This window comes from Delphinus delphis, chromosome 15, assembly GCF_949987515.2.
Source record: "Delphinus delphis chromosome 15, mDelDel1.2, whole genome shotgun sequence".
Lineage (NCBI taxonomy): Eukaryota > Metazoa > Chordata > Mammalia > Artiodactyla > Delphinidae > Delphinus > Delphinus delphis.
This window is the reverse complement of record NC_082697.1, coordinates 72,931,319-72,952,031: the sequence shown is the minus strand read 5'-3', so window position 1 is coordinate 72,952,031 and position 20,713 is coordinate 72,931,319. Positions and strand designations below refer to the sequence as shown.

Sequence of the window (20,713 nt, the reverse complement as noted above, 5' to 3'; positions counted from 1 at the left end):
CTTGTGGCTTAATATATGATCTACCTTAGAAAATATTTTGTGTGCACCTGAGAAAAATGTGTAGTAGGCAGCTGTTAGATGGAACTTTCTGTATATGCCTATTAGGTCCATTCAGTCTATTGCATTGTTCAAATCTGCTGTTTCCTTATTGGTTCTCCATCTGGATGATGTATCCATTGTTGAGAGTGGGGTATTCAAATCCCCAGCTACTATTGCATTGCTATTTCTTTCTCCTTTTAGTTCTGCTAGTATTTGCTTTACATATTTAGGTACTGAGTGCATATTTATAATAAATACATCTTCTTGATAGGTTGTCCTCTTTATAATTATAACTTAGTCTATCTTGTCTGAAATAGGTATAGCTGCCTTTGCTTTATTTTGGTAACCATTTGCTTGAAATATCTTTCTCCATCCCTTTACTCTCAGTCTGTTGTGTTCTTAAAGTTATTCTCATGTAGGCAGCATATCATTTGGTTTTTTAAAATCCATTCAACCTTCTATGACCTTTTATTGGAGAATTAATTCACTTACCTTTAAAACAATTATCAATAGGTAAGGACTTACTATTGCCATTTTGTTAATTATTTCTGATTGTTCTGTAATTGCTTTGTTCTTTACTTGTTATCTTGCTGTCTTCCTTTGTGATTTGATGACTTTTTTTGGTGGTATGCTTTGACTCCTATATCATCATCTTTCATGTATCTAAAATTACCTATCACTTCATCCATTAAACTCATTTTTTCTGTAGATTCTTATACATGTTCATAACAGTTATAGTATTTGTCTGCCAATTCCAGTATCCTCATTATGTGGTTATTTCTATTGATTGTGTTTTTCCTTGGCTATGAGACAGATTTTTTTCTGCTTCTTCAAACCTAGTAATTTTGATTATGCATTGAGCATTGTGGATGGTATTGTAGAAAGTCTGAATTCTATTATTATATTTCTCTAAGGAGTATTGAATTTTGTTTTAGCAGGCAGTTAGATTACTGGCAAGTCATTTGGACACTGTTGAGTCATGATACTCTTTGTAAAGATGGGTTTATCTTAGTTATACCCTTTGACTTGGGAGTAACCCTTTGACTTAGAACATAATCCTAAATCCTATAGCAAGTCCTTTTACAAATTTAAATAAAAAGTCCAAAGTGTTTATCTAAAGTGTTGACCAATCTTGTCTAACTTGGAAGAAATGTAAACTCCAAACTCTGTCTCCTCGGGCCTTCCCAGGACCACTGCTGAAATACCAGCTTAGCACTTTTGGAATGCCAACTCTTCTCTCCATTGCCACTGAGCTCTTTGTAGCCATGCCTGCACGTGCAGAGTTAGACTCAGCCAAGTGTTCTAAAGTTTGCAGATTTGGATCTCCCCACTCTGTGGCTTGCTCTTCCAGCATTTCTTTCTCAATATCCCAGTATTTTGGCAGCCCAACTTCTGACCTTAGACTTCCCAGCTCAAGATTGTCATTCTGCTTGAGCTCTGCTTCCCAAGTTTCTCATTTACTGGGGAGTCACTTCAAGGGAATATATGGATAAACCTAGTTTCACCTCTTATGCTAACCTTATTTCCAGCGTGATTTATCCTTGTTTCTGCCTCCTTTTCTTTCCCTCCCAGTGCCTTCAAACAGTCCTTTTTTTTTTTTTGGCCGCACCATGCGGCTTGAGGGACCTTAGTTTCCCGACCAGGGATTGAACCCGGGCCACGGCCATGAAAGCCCAGAATCCTAACCACTAGGCCACCAGGGAACTCCCCAAACAGTTGTTTCTAATTGTTGATGTAAGGAAAGGTAAAATGCTATAAGTTACTCTATCACCAGAAGCTAGGAGTGTACACACAATTTCACACCTTACTTTTTTAACTTAATATTTTCATGTATTTTTCAATTTATTAAAGCATTCTTCATAAACATCTTTAAAAATGACTTAAGAATGCCCCAGTGTGTGCGTGAAAAAATATATTATCATTTACTTGCATATTCTATTTCAGGGAGTCATACATTTGGATGTTAGATAGCTACAGTGAACACTTTTATGCATAAAGCATTTGTGAAATTTTCTAGTTGTTTGGGAGAGATTTCTAGGGATGAGATTAGTGTAGATTGTTAAGCATTCTTTGAATTATTTTTCCACCTTTTAAAAATAATCAGTTGGTAAATTTATGTATAATATTGTTGGATTTCTAGTTTTCTAGGTTGGTATTATTAGCAGTGGATTCCTTTAACAATTTGATATAACACAAGTTCTCAGAGGGCATATAAGAAATCTGAAGTCAAAGTTTTTAGTTGCTTCTTAAAAAATTCAAATTAACTTTGATTTCCTTACATATATTAACATATATTGGATTTCCTGAATATATTACCACACTGAAACGGAGTGAAAGAATGTTGTTTCCTTTTTTTCTATAAAAATAATTTATTATTGTATAGTAACATACTAGGCTTTCTTGTGATACTTCTGTAATTTCCTATTTTTAAATTTAAAAACATAGTCTGAGTGTGATCAGAGATAGAGTCACTATTTATAAAAACGATGACAAAAATCTGTGTGTCTGGATAAAGATTTCTCTTCTCACAAATTCATTTGCATCTTATCTGAGGTATGATGATCAAATGATAATCAATTCCATTTCTTTGACATATTATTATAGTCATATTTTCAAATGACATTTTCTATTCTAATTAATATATTTTTATTTGTTTTTTTCTCTAAGCAAAAAGAAGATAATATCCGTTGTTTAACTACGCTTGGTCATTTTGGTTTTGATTGTTTGCCTCAACAACTGGTGAACAAATCTGTTCAACAAGGGTTCTTTTTTAATATTCTCTGTGTGGGTAAGTGCCAAACCCCTCACATGAATTATTTCCTGATTTTCCTAAATGCTCATTTCAACTTACCTTAAGCAGCATAATACTGGTGCTGTTAATTTAAGACTATGTCTTCATGTTTGTATTGGTTTGTATCTTTAGTCATGTTACTTAGACATTTTTTTCTTTAAGTGTTTCAGTGCCTTTCAAAATCTGATATAGCTTTGTGTATATTATCTTTCTATATTATGTAATGATGGAGGGAGTCAAGAGTAGCATGTATACTTTCAAGGATATTCCAGTCTTTAAAGTGTTTGGGACCCTTTAAACCATCCTAGAGGGTCAGGGTGTTACTTCTTCTCAGACATCTTATTCCCCTATGATGTATCTATGTTTATACAGGGGAAACTGGGATTGGAAAATCAACATTGATCGACACACTGTTCAATACTAACTTGAAAGACAAAAAATCCTCACATTTTTGCCCAAATGTTGGACTTAAAATTCAGACATATGAACTTCAGGAAAGCAATATTCAGTTGAACTTAACTGTTGTGGAAACAGTGGGGTATGGTGATCAAATAAACAAGGAAGGCAGGTGAGTGGTTTTTTATTTTAATTTAAAAATTATTCTTATTTCAAGGAACTTACTTTCTTTCTCCATGTATTAAAAAGTAATAGTCTTCTACGGGCTTCCCTGGTGGCGCGGTGGTTGAGAGTCTGCCTGCCGATGCAGGGGACACGGGTTCGTGACCCGGTCCGGGAAGATCCCACATGCCGCGGAGCAGCTGGGCCTGTGAGCCATGGCCGCTGAGCCTACGCGACCGGAGCCTGTGCTCCGCAACGGGAGAGGCCACAACAGCTAGAGGCCCGCATACCGCAAAAAAAAAAAAAAAAAAAGTAATAGTCTTCTAGAATATATATATATATATGTATATGTATATATACATGTACATATATATATAACTGAGTCACTTTGCTGTACAGCAGAAATTAACACAACATTGTAAATCAACTATATTTCAATTAAAAAATAATAAAATGGCTCTATTGTAATAGATGGCATGCAGTTGGATCTTTTTTACAGCCACCCCTGCTTTATTTTCATTTCCACTTTCATGGTATATCTTTTTCTATTTCTTTACTTTGGGCCTATGTGTGTCCTTAATGCTGAATGAGTCTCTTGTCAGTAGCAGATGGTTGGGTTTTATTTATTTATTTATTTTGTTTGTTTGTTTGTTTTGCGGTATGTGGGCCTCTCACTGTTATGGCCTCTTCCATTGCGGAGCACAGGCTCCGGACGCGCAGGCTCAGCGGCCATGGCTCACGGGCCCAGCCGCTCCGCGGCATGTGGGATCTTCCCGGACCGGGGCACGAACCCGTGTCCCCTGCATCGGCAGGCGGACTCTCAACCACTGCGCCGCCAGGGAAGCCCCGGGTTTTATTTTTTAATCCATCTATAGCCAACTGTGCCTTTTGATTACTGAGTTCAACTCATTTATATTTAGAATAATTACTGAGATGTAAGGACTTACTACTGCCATCTTATTAATTGTGTTCTGGTTGTTTCGTAGTTCCATTATTTAGTTTTTTTCTCTGTTTCTTTCTGTCTTTGTAAATTGGTGATTTTTTGTGCTGGTATGTTCTGATTTCCCTTTCTTTATCTTTTGTGAATCTACTCTAGGTTTTTGCTTTGTGGTTGTCATGAAACTTACATAAAACATCTTACAGATAAAACTGATACGTGGTTTACTTTGATCGCATAAGAAAATTTCACCCTTTTGCTCCCCATTTTATATTTTGAGGTCACAAATTTACCTCTTTTTATATTATATATTCTTTAACAAATTACAGTACTATAGTTATTTTTAATACTTTTGTCCTTAACCATTATACTCTAGTTAAGTTGTTAACATGCTATCTTATCACAGATTAGATTTTTCTAAATCTGTATATTTGCCTTTACCAGTGTGTTACATACTTTTGTACATCTTCATGTTCTAATTAGTGTCTTTTTGCTTCTGTCTGAAGAATTTCTTAAAGATTTTCTTGCAAGGCAGATCTAGTACCAATGAACTTTCTCAGCTTTTTTGTTGTTGTTTGGGAAAGTCTTATTTCTCCTTCATTTCTGAAGAATAACTTTGCCAAACAGAGTATTCTTGACTGGCAGTTTTTATATTTTGTTATTTTTCTCTCTCCTGGCCTGTAGGTCTTTGCTGAGAAATCTGCTGATAGCCTAATGGGGGTTTCTTTATAGGTTACACTTCTTTTTTCTCTTGCTGCTGTTAGGATTCTGTATTTGTCTTTGATTTTTTTTTTTTTTTTTTTTTTTTGCGGTACGCGGGCCTCTCACTGTTGTGGCCTCTCCCGTTGCTCAGCACAGGCTCCGGACGCACAGGCTCAGCGGCCATGGCTCACGAGCCCAGCCGCTCCGCGGCATGTGGGATCTTCCCAGACCGGGGCACGAACCCGTGTCCCCTGCATTGGCAGGCAGACTCTCAACCACTGCACCACCAGGGAAGCCCCTGTCTTTGATTTTTGATAGCCTCATTATATGGTGTCTTGAGAAGGTCTTTATGCATTGAGATATATGGTGATCTATTAGGTTTGTAAACTTAGATGGCTAAGTGTCTCCCAAAATTTGTGAAGTTCTCAGCTATTCTTTCTTTTTTTTAAGTTAATTTTTCCTGGAGTATAGTTGCTTTATAATGTTGTGTTAGTTTCTTGCTGTACAGCAAAATGAATCAGTCATATGTATACATATATCCCCTCTTTTTTAGATTTCCTTCCCGTTTAGGTCACCGCTCAGCTATTCTTTCTATTTATTTATTTGTTTGTTTTTTTGTTTGTTTGTTTATGGCTGTCTTTGGGTCTTTGTTGCTGTGTGCGGGCTTTCTCTAGTTGCGGCGAGCGGGGGCTGCTCTTCATTGCAGTTCTCGAGCTTCTTCTCATCGTTGTGGCTTCTCTTGTTGCGCAGCATGGGCTCTAGGCGCGTGGGCTTCAGTAGTTGTGGCTCGCGGGCTCAGTAGTTGTGGCTCACAGGCTCTAGGGTGCAGGCTCAGTAGTTGTGGCACACGGACTTAGTTGCTCTGTGGCATGTGGGATCTTCCCGAACCAAGGCTCAAACCCGTGTCCCCTGCATTGGCAGGCGGGTTCTTAACCACTGCGCCACCAGGAATGTCCCTATTCTTTCTTTAAATAAACTTTCTGCCCTTTTCTTCCTTTCCTCTCAGTATGGAAATCCAACTATTCTAATATTTATATATTTTTGAAGTCCCTTAGATCATATAAGCTTTCTTCATTCATTTTCATTCTTTGCGTCTTTATTTTCCTCTGCTTGAGTTATTTCAAAGTTCCTATTCTCTAGCACACTGATTCTGTTTTCCATTTGGTCTCTTCTGCTGTAGATGCTCTCTATTGCATTTTCTATTTCATTCATTGAATTTTTCAGTCCCAGAATTTCTGTTTGGATTTTTTTTTTTTTAAGATTTCTATCCCTTTCTTAAGTTTCTAATTTTGCTCATACATTGTTTTTCTGATTTTGTTGAATTGTCTTTATGTGTTTTCTTGTATCTCATTGAGTTTCATTAAAACAATTATTTTGAAATCTTTTTCAGATAGATTGCAAAATTCTGTGCCTGTGATTCAGTTATTAGAGGATTATTATTATCTTTTGCAGGTGACATGTTTTCTTGATTCTTCACATTCCTTGGAGTTTTGCATTGCTGCTTTTGCACTTGAAGAAGCAGACAGCTCCTCAAATCCTTTACTAGTTGCATTTAGGTGGATATACTGTTTATTCGTCCTGTTATATCTGGGAGCTTTCTCTGATCTTGTATGGACAGCCCAGCTCCACAGTTCTTACTCCCTCTTGTGGCAAAATTCTTAAGCTTTTATGCCTTCTCTGATTCTTACAACTCTCCTGGCTGGCTTCTAGGAACTTCTTTTTCTCCTTTCAGAAAGTGGTGCTATAGCTCAAAATTTCCAGAAAGTGGTTTCTCTTGCTCACAGATTCTGGTCTGATTTTTCTGAGCACACTCCATTTACCAGATCTCACTCTTGCCATCACATGCAGGAGTGTGCACACAGCCTGCTGCAGAGTGTGGGGAGGTGTGGGTTTATATGGGGCACTGGGAGTATGCATGGGTCCAATGGGGGAGATCATCAAGTGAGGTTCTCCCAGAGGCTAATGGCTGAGTTTCCTGCTGAAGTCCTGAGCTTGGTCAGCATGTCCCTTTAATGCCCTTTGATATTCTTATCTACCTCTTTCCTGGTGTCCTTTTGTCCCTAGTCATGGAGTTCCAGCTTCAGTATTCTAGGTGCTGCTGGAGAGAAATGGTTTTCTCCAACAATGTCCTGCACAGCCAGGCACTGGGTGCTGGGCACTCACTCACAGCCTCCCATTCTCTTGTGGGAGAGGTTACTGATGACTATTTCAGCCCTGTGCTGTGTTGTTTTGGGGGAGCATTGACACTGGCGAAATTCCTCTTACCCTCTCCAGCGCATCCAAATTCTTTTTTATTCTCCACGAAGTGCTGGAATCTGCCATATGGATTGCTGAACTTCTACAGGTCTCTCCCATCTGTGGGTATGTGTCCAAGTCAGCACACTTCAATTTTTCCACGACTGTATGCAAGAGGGTGTGGCAGGTTCACTGGCTCCTGCTGGTTCCACAGCCTGTATGGACATCTGTCTCCCTATTGCCATACAGTTGGGCAAGATTCCTCCTGGTTCCCTGGCATGTGGTGCTGTGTCCCATCTCCCACAGAGGTACTTTTGTTTGTGGGTGGATCCAATTATTAGCTGTTAAAAAGGGGGGCAAAAGGAGAGATGTATTCACTGTCATGATACTGGTGGCACTTTTCAAATTTACATACAGTAAGACTCAATTTTTGTGGTGTATACTTCTGTAGGTTTTAAAAAATGCATAGAGTTTATACCCACCATCTTAGTTGTGACATAGAACAGTCCTGTCACATCCAAAAATTCTCTTGTGCTTTAGTCTCTTTATCCTTGTGCTGATACCATCCTGTATTAATTATTTTACTTCATACATAGTAAGACGTGATATATGAAGAATATATCTTCTTCATTTTTTTTTCAGTATGTCTTGAGCATTCTTGGTTCTTTGCACTTATACATATGTATACATATAAAAAATTTGTTTTCTGATTTGAACTTCATTGAACTGATAGATCATTTTTCCTTTTCTATAAACAAGAGGACTTTTTGTTGCTTTGTAACAGCTTGTAGCTGTTATCTTTGTAAGGACATATTATGCACATTTTATCACTGTGGCAAACTAGTGAGTACACATATTAACTAGATATTAAATGGTAAAAATGCAGACATCAGATGATATTAATCTGTTATGCTAAATGTTTAAATAATCATTTTTTCAGCTACCAGCTAATAGGTGACTACATAGATGCTCAGTTTGAGTCCTATCTTCAAGAAGAATTGAAAATTAAGCGTTCCTTTGTTGACTACCATGATTCCCGTATCCACGTGTGCCTTTACTTCATTTCACCTACAGGACATTCTCTGAAACCCCTTGATCTATTAACCATGAAGAACATTGACAGTAAGGTGCGTTCGGTAAATCTATCAACCTATCAAGATTTGATACTTATTGTGAAATAATACAAATGTTGAAGGCATTTGCACACAGAGAACTTGTTATTTTGTAATATGTATATATATATATATATATATCTTTTTTGTTGTTGTTAATCTTTTTTTTTAAATAATTAATTAATTAATTAATTAATTTTTGGCTGTGTTGGGTCTTCGTTGCTGTGCACGGGCTTTCTTCATTGTGGTGCGCAGGCTCCTCGTTGTGGTGGCTTCTCTTGTTGCAGAACACAGGCTCTAGGCACATGGGCTTCAGTAGTTGCAGCACGCAGGCTCAGTAGTTGTGTCCCATGGTCTCTAGAGCGCAGGCTCCGTAGTTGTGGCACGCGGGCTTAGTTGCTCCACAGCATATGGGATCTTCCCGGACCAGGGCTTGAACCCGTGTCCCCTGCATTGGCAGGCGGATTCTTAACCACTGCGCCACGAGGGAAGTCCTTTTTTGTTAATCTTTAAAGCATTTATGTTTGTTTCCTAGGGATGCCATTGCAAAATACCACAGACTTAGTGGTTTAAACAACAGAAATTAATTTTCTCACAATTCTGGAGGCTATAAGTTCAAGACCAAGGTGTCGCCAAATTTCATTTTTTCTGAAACCTCTTTTTAGGTGGCAGATTGCCACTTTCTCACTGCGTCCTCACATGATATTTCCTTTGTACACACAGCTGATGTCTCTGTCCAAGTTTCCCCTTTTTATGAGGACACCAGTGGGATTGGATTAGGGCCTATCTTCATGGCCTTATTTTGACTTAATCACCTCTTTAAAGGCTCTATCTCCAAATACTTTGTGAGATACTGGGGTTTAGGGCTTTAAGATATGTGTGAGAGAGAAGGGGGAGACATATTCAGCCCATAATAGCATTTGATACATTTCAACCTTTCTTCCTTTCCAGAGAAATTTAATTACAATGTGTATCAGTTAGGAAAATGAGACACAGGTTTTAAAAAATTTAATAAAATTTAAAATTTATCATGCTAAGTGAAGTAAGTCAGACAGAGAAAGGCAAATATCATATGATATCACTTCTATGCAGAATCTAAAAAAAAATTCATACAAATGAACTTACAAAATAGAAACAAACAGACTTAGAGAACAGAATTTATGGTTGCCAGAGGGGAAGGGTGGGGGTGTGGGATAGATTGGGAGTCTGGGATTGACATGTACACACTGCTATATTTAAAATAGACAACCAACAAGGACCAACTGTATAGCACAGGGAACTCTGCTCAATATTCTGTAATTACCTAAATGGGAAAAGAATTTGGAAAAGAATAGATACATGTATGTGTATAACTGAATCACTTTTCTGTACACCAGAAATGAACACAACATTGTTAATCAACTATGCTCCAATCTAAAATAAAAATTTTAAAAACTTAAAAAATTTTTTTTTTTAATTTAGGGGTTTGTGATTAAATCATAATTCAGATCATGGTCATTTACCTGTAGTTTTGAAATAGAATTTACTCTATAGTACTATAAAATAATGCCATTAACGTTTACCCGGTACCACTGATGGTGTGACACATGAAGATTTCATGATCCTGGCTACTGGTTCTGTCAGAGAAAATTCAGAATATATATAATTTTTTTTTCCAACAGAGAGCAAATGTACATATGAAAGAACTTGTTATGTCATGAGATTCTTTTCTGCACTCAGCCCTGGTAAAACATGCTGTCTTCAACTTTATTCAGTTGAAGGGAGGAAGAGTTCTAAAATTGCATTCCCTTTATCAAAGAAGGCCTGACCTTTGCTATGTATTGTTCAAACTGGAAAGAAACGTTGTACTTAATCTAAGTCACCAAGTAGTTGAAAGAAGTTAGATTTCTAGCTAAAATTAAGAGCTGTCTCAATTTCTCGGTTAGTACTATATTCAATACTCAAGGACACACAGTTTTATTTTTAATTTTATGGGCAGCTGTAATCATCAAGCCATTTCCAGATACAAGAAGTTACTAATTTTTGCAAAGACCATTGCATAAAGGGTTGGGCAAGGCTGTGTCTGTCTGTTGTCTTCTCTTACAGGTTTCTCAGCTCTCCTTGCAATAAGTGACTTTTGTTCCTTAAATATGAACACCTGAGGAATTATTGACATGAAGCGTTTTCATTTCTCATGTGGTAATGATTTACTATCACTGGAGGATATCTTTTCCCAGCTTTCTCACTAATACAACCCAAGACATTTATGTTAGTCTTGAATCTACCATAGCAGTTGTCTGCTTTTTACTATGCAAGGTATTATTCAAGATTTTAAAATTAGACAAAGTTTTGGGGCTTCCCTGGTGGCGCAGTGGTTGGGAGTCCGCCTGCCGATGCAGGGGACACGGGTTCGTGCCCCAGTCCAGGAAGATCCCACATGCCGCGGAGCGGCTGGGCCCATGAGCCATGGCCGCTGAGCCTGCGCGTCCGGAGCCTGTGCTCCGCAGCGGGAGAGGCCACGACAGTGAGAGGCCCGCGTACCGCAAAAAAAAAAAAAAAAAAAAAAAAAAAATTAGACAAAATTTTGAACATCTACGTTATAATATTGAAGCCCTAGACTTTCATAAGGATTTTTTTAAAATGTACTTTGAGGAACCTAAAACAAAAGCAATAGACCTAAAACTGACTTTTATGCATTTCTACTAGATCACAGAACTTAACGTTGTGTAGCTATGATTTAACAGTAACAATTTATTTTAACAGTAATAAAACATATTTTGGAATTTTATATTGTTATTTTCTACAAAGTTTAATTATTAAGATGTAAATTCATTGAGAAGCAATGATCATATTGTAGAGCTAGGAAGAAAATTTTATGTATAAAATTTCAAGTTCAAATATGCAATGTGAAATCATTTCTTTTTACAAATTACAAATGGACTTTTTTGTTAGCACGGTGCTATACACACATATATACACACTCAGCTTTTAAAGTATAGTAAAAAAAAGTCTACTATTTTTAGGTGGTCTTTGGAAAACACAAGCAGATCTACCTGCAAGGTCATCTAGGTAGAACAAGATTCTACCTAGAAAATGGGACAGTGATTAAGGTGGATTTATGGAGAAGATGATGCAAATGAATGACAGGCAGAAGGACAAAGTTGATCTGTTCTATAATTTTGATGAAAGGTCTCTTCTGACTGTTTAATACTCAGTTTAATAAGAAATCAAATTGATAATGAAATCAAATTGATCATACTTCATTTTGCTACTTACATTTTACTAACTCCAGATGTGTAAGAAAGTTTGAGAAAGAAAATTGAGGTTTCCAAACCTGAATTCTGATTAAAGATTAATCTTCAAAAGTACTGATGATTTTGGAAAGTAATTCTGTGAGGAAGTCATGATAGCCAGTGATAATCTAGTTATGAAAATTTATTGTCAGAAATTGAGGTTTTGACTGTAAATATAACAAATTAATAACAAATCCTCAATGGTGAGATTTTGTTTGCTTCTTTCTTAATAGGTGAACATTATACCACTGATTGCCAAAGCAGATACAATTTCTAAAAATGATTTACAGAAATTTAAGTGTAAGATAATGAGTGAATTGATTAGTAATGGCATCCAGATATACCAGTTCCCAACAGATGATGAAGCTACCATGGACGTGGACACCTCAATGAATGTAAGCTTCTAACTACTGAATATCAGTTCTATTTGACAGGTGGGAATGAAAGTATAATTTATAAGTAACAATATTAGTAATATAGTGTCACTTGTATCTGACAAAGATACTATAAATAAGATATTTTTTTCCCAAAAGCCAGTGTGGGAAAATGTTTCACTTTCTTGATTTTGAAAAATGTTTGCTGATAATCAATTCTTTTAAAAAGCGTTTTATTGAGATATAGTTCACATACCATGTGACTCACCTGTTAGAATATACAATTTAGTGAGTTTTAGTTTATTCACAGTGTGTGCAACCATCACCACACGAAATTTAGGACATTTTTATTTCTCAAAAAGAAATCCCATACTCTTCAGCTTTCTCACCTACTACCTGTCAGCCCTCCTCTCCACCAACCCTAGGAAACCACTAATCAACTTCTTTCTCTTCAGATTTCTCTGTTCTGGACATGTCATATGAATGGAATTATATAATATTTGGTCTTTTCATGATTTTATCGGCTATTAATATGTCTTCCCAAGAGAAAAATTTACTCAGACCCTTTGTCTATTTTTAATTGAGCTTTTGTCTTTTTATTATTGGGTTGTAAGAGTTCTTTATATATTCTGGATACAAGTTGCTTATGAGATACATAATTTGCAAATATTTCTCCCAATCTATTGGTCTTTCCATTTTATTTTTGGTGTGCTTTGAAACACAAACTTTTTAATATTGATGAAGTCCAGTTTATTTATTTTTATTGTTAGTTGTGCTTTTGATGTCATATCTAAGAATGTTTTGTCAAATCCAAGGTAATAAAGATTTACTTATAAGTTTTCTTCTAAGAGGTTTTAAAATTGTGGTAAAATACACATAACCTGAAATTTACCACCTTAAACTTTTTTAAAGCTTACAGCTGAGTGGCATTATACTTTTACAGTGTTGTGCTACTATCATTGCCACCATCTATATCCATAGAACTCTTTTCATCTTCAAAAACTGAAGCTCTGTAATAAACAATAATTCCCCATTACTCTTTCCCTCAGCCCTATGAATTTGGCTACTCAAGGTACTTCTAGTAGATGGAAATATATAATATTTGCCCTTTTATACCTGTACAAATATTTATTTGAGTCCCTGCTTTCAATTCCCTTGGGTAGTGCCAAGAAGTGGAATTGCTGGATTGTATGGTAATTCTACGTTTAATTTCTTGAGGAACCGCCATACTGTTTTCCATAGTGGCTGCACTATTTTACATTCCCACCAAAAGTGTACAAGGATTCCAATTTATCCACATTCATACCAACACTTGTTACTTTCTGGGTTTTTTTTTAAGTAATAGTTTATATTAATGGATGTGAGGTGGTATCTCATTGTGGTTTTGATTTGCATTTCCCTGATGATTAGTAATGTTAAGCATCTTTTCATGTGCCTGTTGGCCATCTGCATGTCTTCTTTGAAAAATGTCTATTGAGGTCTTCTGCCCTTTTTAAAAATTGGGTTGTTTGCTTTTTTTTGATGTTGAATTGTATGAGCTGTTTATATATTTTAGGTATTAACCCCTTATTAGATATATCATTTGCAAATTTTTTTAATTCAGTAGGTTGTCTTTTCATTTTGTTGATGGTTTCCTCTGATGTGCAAAAGGTTTTAAATTAAATTAGATCCCATTTGTTTATTTTTTTTGCTTTTGTATCCTCTGCCTGAGGGGAAAGATCCAAAAAAATATTGTGACCACTTATGTCAAAGAGTGTTCTATGTTCTCTTTTAGGAGTTTTATGGTTTCTGGTCTTACATTTAGGTCTTTAATCAATTTTCTGTTTATTTTTGTATATCTTATGACAAAAGGTTCTAATTTCATTCCTTTACATGTAGCTGTGTAGTTATTATGTAGTTATCCCAGCACCATTTATTGAAGAGACTGTCTTTTCCGCATTGTATATTTTTCTCTCCTTTGTCATAGATTAATTGGCCATATTTGTGTAGTTTTATAACTGGGCTCTTTGTTTTGTTCCATTGATCTACATGTCTGTCTTTGTGTCAGTACCATACTATTTTGACACTGTAGTTTTACAGTATAGTCTGAAGTCAGGGAGTGTGATACCTCCAGTTTTGTTCTTTTTTCTCAAGATCGCTTTGGCTATTCAAGGACTTTTGTGGAACCATACAATTTTATTATTATTTATTCTGGTTCTGTGGAAAATGTCATGTGTATTTTGATAGGAGTTGAATTAAATCTACAGGTTATTTTGTGTAGTATGGACATTTTAACATTATTAATTCTTCCAACCCATGATTGTGGTATATTTTTTTCACTAATTGGTGTCATCTTCATATTCCTTCACCAACGTCTTATATTTTTCAGAGTATAGATCTTTCACCTCCTCTTTTAAGCCAATTCTAGGTATTTTATTCATTTTGATGTGATTTTAAACAGGATTGTTTTCTTGCTTTCTCTTTTTGATAGTTCATTATTAGTGTATAGAAAAGGAACAGAAATCTGTATATTAACCTTTTTATGCAACTTTATTGAATTCATTTATTAGTTCCAGTAGTTTTTTGGTAGAGGCTTAAAAGTTTTCTGTATATAGTATCATGTCATCTGCAAATACTGACAGTTTTACTTCTTCCCTTCCAATTTGGATGCCATTTATTTATTTATTTACATCTTTATTGGAGTATAATTGCTTTACAATGGTGTGTTAGTTTCTGCTTTATAACAAAGTGAATCAGTTATACATATACATATGTTCCCATATCTCTTCCCTCTTGCGTCTCCCTCCCTCCCACCCTCCCTATCCCACCCCTCCAGGCGGTCACAAAGCACCTGTGCTATGCGGCTGCTTCCCACTAGCTATCTACCTTACGTTTGGTAGCGTATATATCTCCATGCCTCTCTCTCGCTTTGTCGCAGCTTACCCTTCCCCCTCCCCATATCCTCAAGTCCATTCTCTAGTAGGTCTGTGTCTTTATTCCTGTCTTACCCCTAGGTTCTTCATGACATTTTTTTCTCTGACTGCTGTGGCTAGGACTTCCAATATTATGTTAAATAAAAGTGGTGATAGTGGGCATCCTTGTCTTGTTATTGATTTTAGAGGAAAAGCTTTCAGTTTTCAACATTAAGTATGATTTTACCTGTGGGTTTGTCATAAATGGCATCTATTATGTTGAGATATGTTCCCTCTACACCAACATCGATGAGAGCTTTTATCATGAATGAATGTTGAATTTTGTCAAATGCTTTTTCTACAGTTATTGAGATGATCATGAGATTTTATCCCTTGATTTGTTAATATGGTGTGTCACACTGATTGATTTGCAGATATTGAGCCACCCTTGCATCCCTGGAATAAATCAGACTTGATCATGGTTTATGATTCTTCTTATATATTGTTGAATTTGGTTACCTAATATTTTGTTGAGGATTTTTGTACCTATATAAACCTAAGATGTTGGCCTGTCATTTTCTTTCTTTTTTTTTTTTTTGCTGTGTCTTTGGTTTTAGTATCAGGGTAATGGTAGAGTCGTAAATGAATTTGGGAGTGTTCCCTCTTCTTCAGTTTTTTGGAGTAGCTTGAGAAAGATAGGTATTAGCTCTTCTTTATATGTTTAGTAGAATTCCCATATGAGGCTGTCTGGTCCTGGATTTTTGTTTGCTAGGAGTTTTCTGATTACTGATTCAATTTCACTACTAAATATTGGTCTGTTCAGATTATATATTTCTTCCTGGTTCAGTTTTGGGAGATTATATTTTTCTAGGAATTTATCCATTTTTTCTAGGTTGTCCAATTTATTGGCTTATAATTATTCATAGTATTCTCTTATGATTTTTTAATTTCTGTAATATTCATTGTAATTTCTCCTCTTTCACTTATTATTTTGTTTATTTGGGCCCTCTCTCTCTCTCTCTTTTTTTTTTTTTCTTTTTTTGTGGTACGTGGGCCTCTCACTGTTGTGGCCTCTCCCGTTGCAGAGCACAGGCTCCAGATGCACAGGCTCAGCGGCCATGGCTCACGGGCCCAGCCACTCCGTGGCATGTGGGATCTTCCCGGACCGGGGCACGAACCCGTTTCCCCTGCATCGGCAGGCGGACTCTCAACCACTGCGCCACCAGGGAAGCCCTCTCTCTCTTTTTTATAATCAGCCTGGCTAAAGGCTTGTCAATTTTGTTTACCTTTTTAAAAAACAAGCTTTCCATGACCAGGGTCACAAAGACGGTTCAACATAAGCATATCAATCAATGTGATACACCATGTACACCATGCAAAACCATATGATCATCTCAATAGATGCAGAAAAAAGCATTTGATAAAATTCAACATCCATTCATGATAAAAACCCTTACAAAAGTGGGTATAGAGGGAACATATCTCAACATAATAAAAACTATTTGGGCTTCCCTGGTGTCGCAGTGGTTGAGAGTCCGCCTGCCAATGCAGGGAACACGGGTTCGTGCCCCGGTCCGGGAAGATCCCACATGCCGCAGAGTGGCTGGGCCTGTGAGCCATGGCCGCTGAGCCTGCGCGTCCGGAGCCTGTGCTCCGCAAAGGGAGAGGCCACAACAGTGAGAGGCCCATGTACCACAAAAAAAAAAAGCTATTTATGACAGACCCACAGCCAATATACTACTCAACAGTGAGAAGCTAAAGCCTTCCTGCTAAAATCTGGAATGAGACAAGGATGCGCACTCTTACCACTTCTATTCAACATAGTATTGGATGTCCTAGCCACAGCAATCAGGCAGGAAAAAGAAATAAAAGGTATTCAAATCAGTAAGGAATAGGTAAAATTGTCATTATATGCAGGTGACATGATACTATATATAGAAAACCTAAAGACTCCACACAAAAACTACTAGAACTGATAAATGAATTCAGCAAGGTAGAAGGATACAAGATTAACATACAGAAATCAGTTGCCTTTCTTTTTTTTTAACCCCAAATAGTTTATTTTACTTTGTTTTATACTTTATTGAAGCATAGTTGATCTACAATGTTGTGTTAATTTCTGCTGCACAGCAAAGTGATTCAGTTGTATATATATATATATATATATATATATATATATATATATATATATATATATTCTTTTTCATGTTCTTTTCCATTATGGTTTATCACAGGATATTGAATATAGTTCCCTGTGCTATACAGTAAGATCTTGTTGTTTATCCATCCTATATATACTAGTTTGTATCTACTAATCCCGAACTCCCATTCCTTCTCTCCCCCAATCCCCACCTCCCAGCAACCACAAGTCTGTTCTCTATGTCTGTGAGTCTGTTTCTGTCTCATAGATATGTACATTTGTGTCGTATAGCTTTCAGTTATAAAATAAATAAGTCCTGGGGATGTGGTGTACAACATAGTGACTGTAGTTAATAGTACTGTATTGTATATTTGAAAGTTGCTAAGAGAGTAGATTCAAAAAGATCTCATCACAAGAAAAAAAATTGTAAGCTGTGTGGTGATGGATGTTAACTAGACTTACTGTGGTGGTCATTTTATGATATATACAAATACCAAATCATTATGTTGTACATCAGAAACTAATATAATATGTCAGTTATATCCCAATTAAAAAATACTTTTAAAAATATCATCTGAGAACAGATAGTTTTACTAATTCCTTTCTGATTTGCATTCCTTTTAAAATTTTCTTCTCCATTTTCTATATAGTATTATTTATTAATATGCTTTATGTTATATTTCAATTAACTAATTATTAGAGTTTTCTTAATTTTGTCTTTTAGCTTTTATACTGGAGTTAAAAGTGATTTGCTTATTGTGTTTCAGGGTAAAGATAATGTGAGAAAAATTATATGTCTACCAAAAACTGTTTTCTTTGTATTTCCCACAGCCGAATGCCTTGCTTTAGGCTGTACTCAGTAGGTAGTTTTCAATTGTGTGCATGATCTCGCACAAATGCTTACAGCAATTAATTTGCACATATTTAATGTGAAGTCACAAAATCTGAGGCAAGATAAATCACTTGTTTGAATAAACTTATGATGATATTATTGTCTCTGTTGTTTCCATAACAGAAATAAGATTAACAGAGTAAGTTATATTGGTATAAGGAAACATGATTAAAATTGTACTTACTTTCTAGGAACACTTACCTTTTGCTGTAGTAGGAAGTACAGATGAAGTGAAAGTTGGAAAAAGAATGGTCAGAGGCCGTCAGTACCCTTGGGGAGTTTTACAAGGTAAATGTAACAAAGATGCGCAGGCTTGCTCTGGAATGATTATGCTTAAATATATATATAATTATAAAAATTATATAACATATAACTATAAATATGTAAAACAAAATATTTTAACTTGAGTCAATATTGGTAACTCTTGCTAAACAGCAAATTAATAGTTACTGATAAGGAGCACAGATTCTGTTTCATTTAAGATAATGTTTATTTTGATTGTAACCTATTCTCACGGGAGTTTTCTGGATGGTGCTTTAGGCAAAAATTCAGAAACTGGGCAGAACCTCCTCATTTCCCCCATCTGCTATATGCAGATTATCTCTCTATGCATAAACCATCACATTCAGAATGTTGGAAAGTTCTTTGAACAAAAGAACTCTGAACAACACAGAAGCATAAATATTGGTACTTGAAACATGTTATATAAGTTAATTGCTACCTAATTTATAAAGCATTTTAAAGTGGTCCCTATAAAAAGGGATGGAAAACCATTTTAAAAATAAAGTAATACAATTCATTTTTGGCTAAATTATACCTAGACATTTATATTAGTTATCTAGCATCATGATGAGTTAGAATAGTGTAATAGCAGTCATTTATTGTCTGATTCGTATACTTGTGATACTAATTATTGGGGACTAGTTTCCAAATGTTATTTTCAGTTAATATATTACAAATTTTTAAATTTATGAAATGTACTTAAACACAACATATTTTAATGAATATTACATTTGGTTATAATATCATACACAATGCACAAAGTATTGTGCTCAGTCTTTTGGATATGACAAACACAGTAGAGAGCCATGTGAATTTATTGAGTGATTTTGAAAACTGACTAATTCATTCTCATAAATATGGTGTATAAATATAGTTTAATAACTAAATCATGCATAGTTGTTAAGACCTTTATGTTAGCAGGATTTACTTTAATAAAATTATTTACTTTAGTGAAATTATATTATATTCTTTTTTAGTGCTCTGTAAAATACCTTGAGCATATTCATTTGAAAAATACTAACATAATTATTAATGAAAGTTTATGCCATCTACTAATATTACATGTTATTTCAGTGTTTCCTATTTATTCTTTGGCTAATAAATTTCAAGCAATTTTCCTGGTCTATAAATAAACTCTACCTATAATTTGTATGTACCATATAACCATAGTTACATGGTTAAAAGAATTATAGCTATTAATCTGAACGATCTCTTAGCTCACTCAAGAATACTTAGAAAGTGATAGGGATTGATAATAAGCTTTGTGGCTTTATTATTTTTCTGCCTAGTGGAAAATGAAAATCACTGTGACTTTGTTAAGCTCCGAGATGTGCTTTTTTGTACAAACATGGAAGACTTGAAAGAACAAACCCACACTTGGCACTATGAACGTTATAGGTGCAGCAAACTTCAGAAAATGGGATTTACTGATGTGGATCCAGACAACCAGCCAGTAAGGTGAGTGGAGATCTTGCTCAAACAAGATGACGGGTGACTTAGAAATCCCCTACAACGATGAGATATGATTATTTCGGAATGAGAATAGCTGTACTTCTCACATCCCAAATTGTGTGGTTTTTCATCATCTTCAGACTTAGATGGAGAGTTAGTAGGAGCAACATAATGCAAGGGCTCGTTTATATGCATCCAATATGTGTATGTGCTGAAATGTGTATCCAAAAGAAAAAGTAGATTTTATATGGAACAGAAGCTCAGGAAAGAGATTTGCAAATATTAGTAAAAAATGGTATAAGATGGCAAAGGATATTGAGGATTGGATGGAGGAAAGAGGAAAAGCAGCAGTGTAATGGCATGGTGTTGTCGAATCCAAGTTCACGCGCACGACACACAGTGAGGCCAAACAAACTGAAACATTGGAGTTTGGAGCAGAGAAAGGTTTATCGCAAGGACCTTGCAAGGAGAATGGGTGGCTCATGCTCAAAAGACCTGAACTCTCTGATGGGTTTCAGGGAAGAAGTTTTTATAGGCAAAATTTGTGGGGGAGGGCTGTAGGGTGTGTAACCCTCCTCTGATTGGTTGATGGTGAGGTAACAGGGTGATGTTCAGTCATCAGCCTTCTGGTTTCTACCAGTCTGGGTCTACATGCTTGTGCTCAGCGTGAAATTATCATCTTCCACCTGGGTAGGCACGTTAGTTCCTGTAGAAGAACTCAAGAGATCTGTATCAGATTGTCATACACACACTCCCACCCCTGCCCCAGGAGGAACCAGGTCCAGGACCCCATGCTGCACTATCGTTTCTTTCTGCATTCCCTCACTTTCCTCCCAGTAACTGTTTGAATCTGCCCTTTGGAACTCAGGGAAGGTCTAGGAGGCGGAAAGCCTTTTTCCCACAAACGAGAAAGGGGGTACACGGAAAGGCTTTTATGCCTGGGAGGGTCCCACAACATCCCGCTCGGTTTCAATCTTCCCTTTTCTTTGATATTCCCCCATCTTGAGGGGAACAGGTGTTGGACAAGAAAGGGAAT

The 20,713-nt window shown here is 36.2% G+C and overlaps 1 protein-coding gene across 3 annotated transcripts in view; it reads left to right on the top strand.

The window, feature by feature from the left end:
• SEPTIN14 (septin 14) overlaps nucleotides 1-20,713 on the top strand; it is an 82,193-nt gene that overhangs the window by 51,400 nt on the left and 10,080 nt on the right. For all 3 annotated transcript variants that reach the window (XM_060032150.1, XM_060032151.1, XM_060032152.1), the window contains 6 exons: nucleotides 2,707-2,827; nucleotides 3,203-3,398; nucleotides 8,203-8,389; nucleotides 11,880-12,041; nucleotides 18,135-18,231; nucleotides 19,515-19,683. In XM_060032150.1, coding sequence (XP_059888133.1) covers nucleotides 2,707-2,827; nucleotides 3,203-3,398; nucleotides 8,203-8,389; nucleotides 11,880-12,041; nucleotides 18,135-18,231; nucleotides 19,515-19,683 — 932 coding nt within the window. The remainder of the gene's footprint in view (nucleotides 1-2,706; nucleotides 2,828-3,202; nucleotides 3,399-8,202; nucleotides 8,390-11,879; nucleotides 12,042-18,134; nucleotides 18,232-19,514; nucleotides 19,684-20,713) is intronic.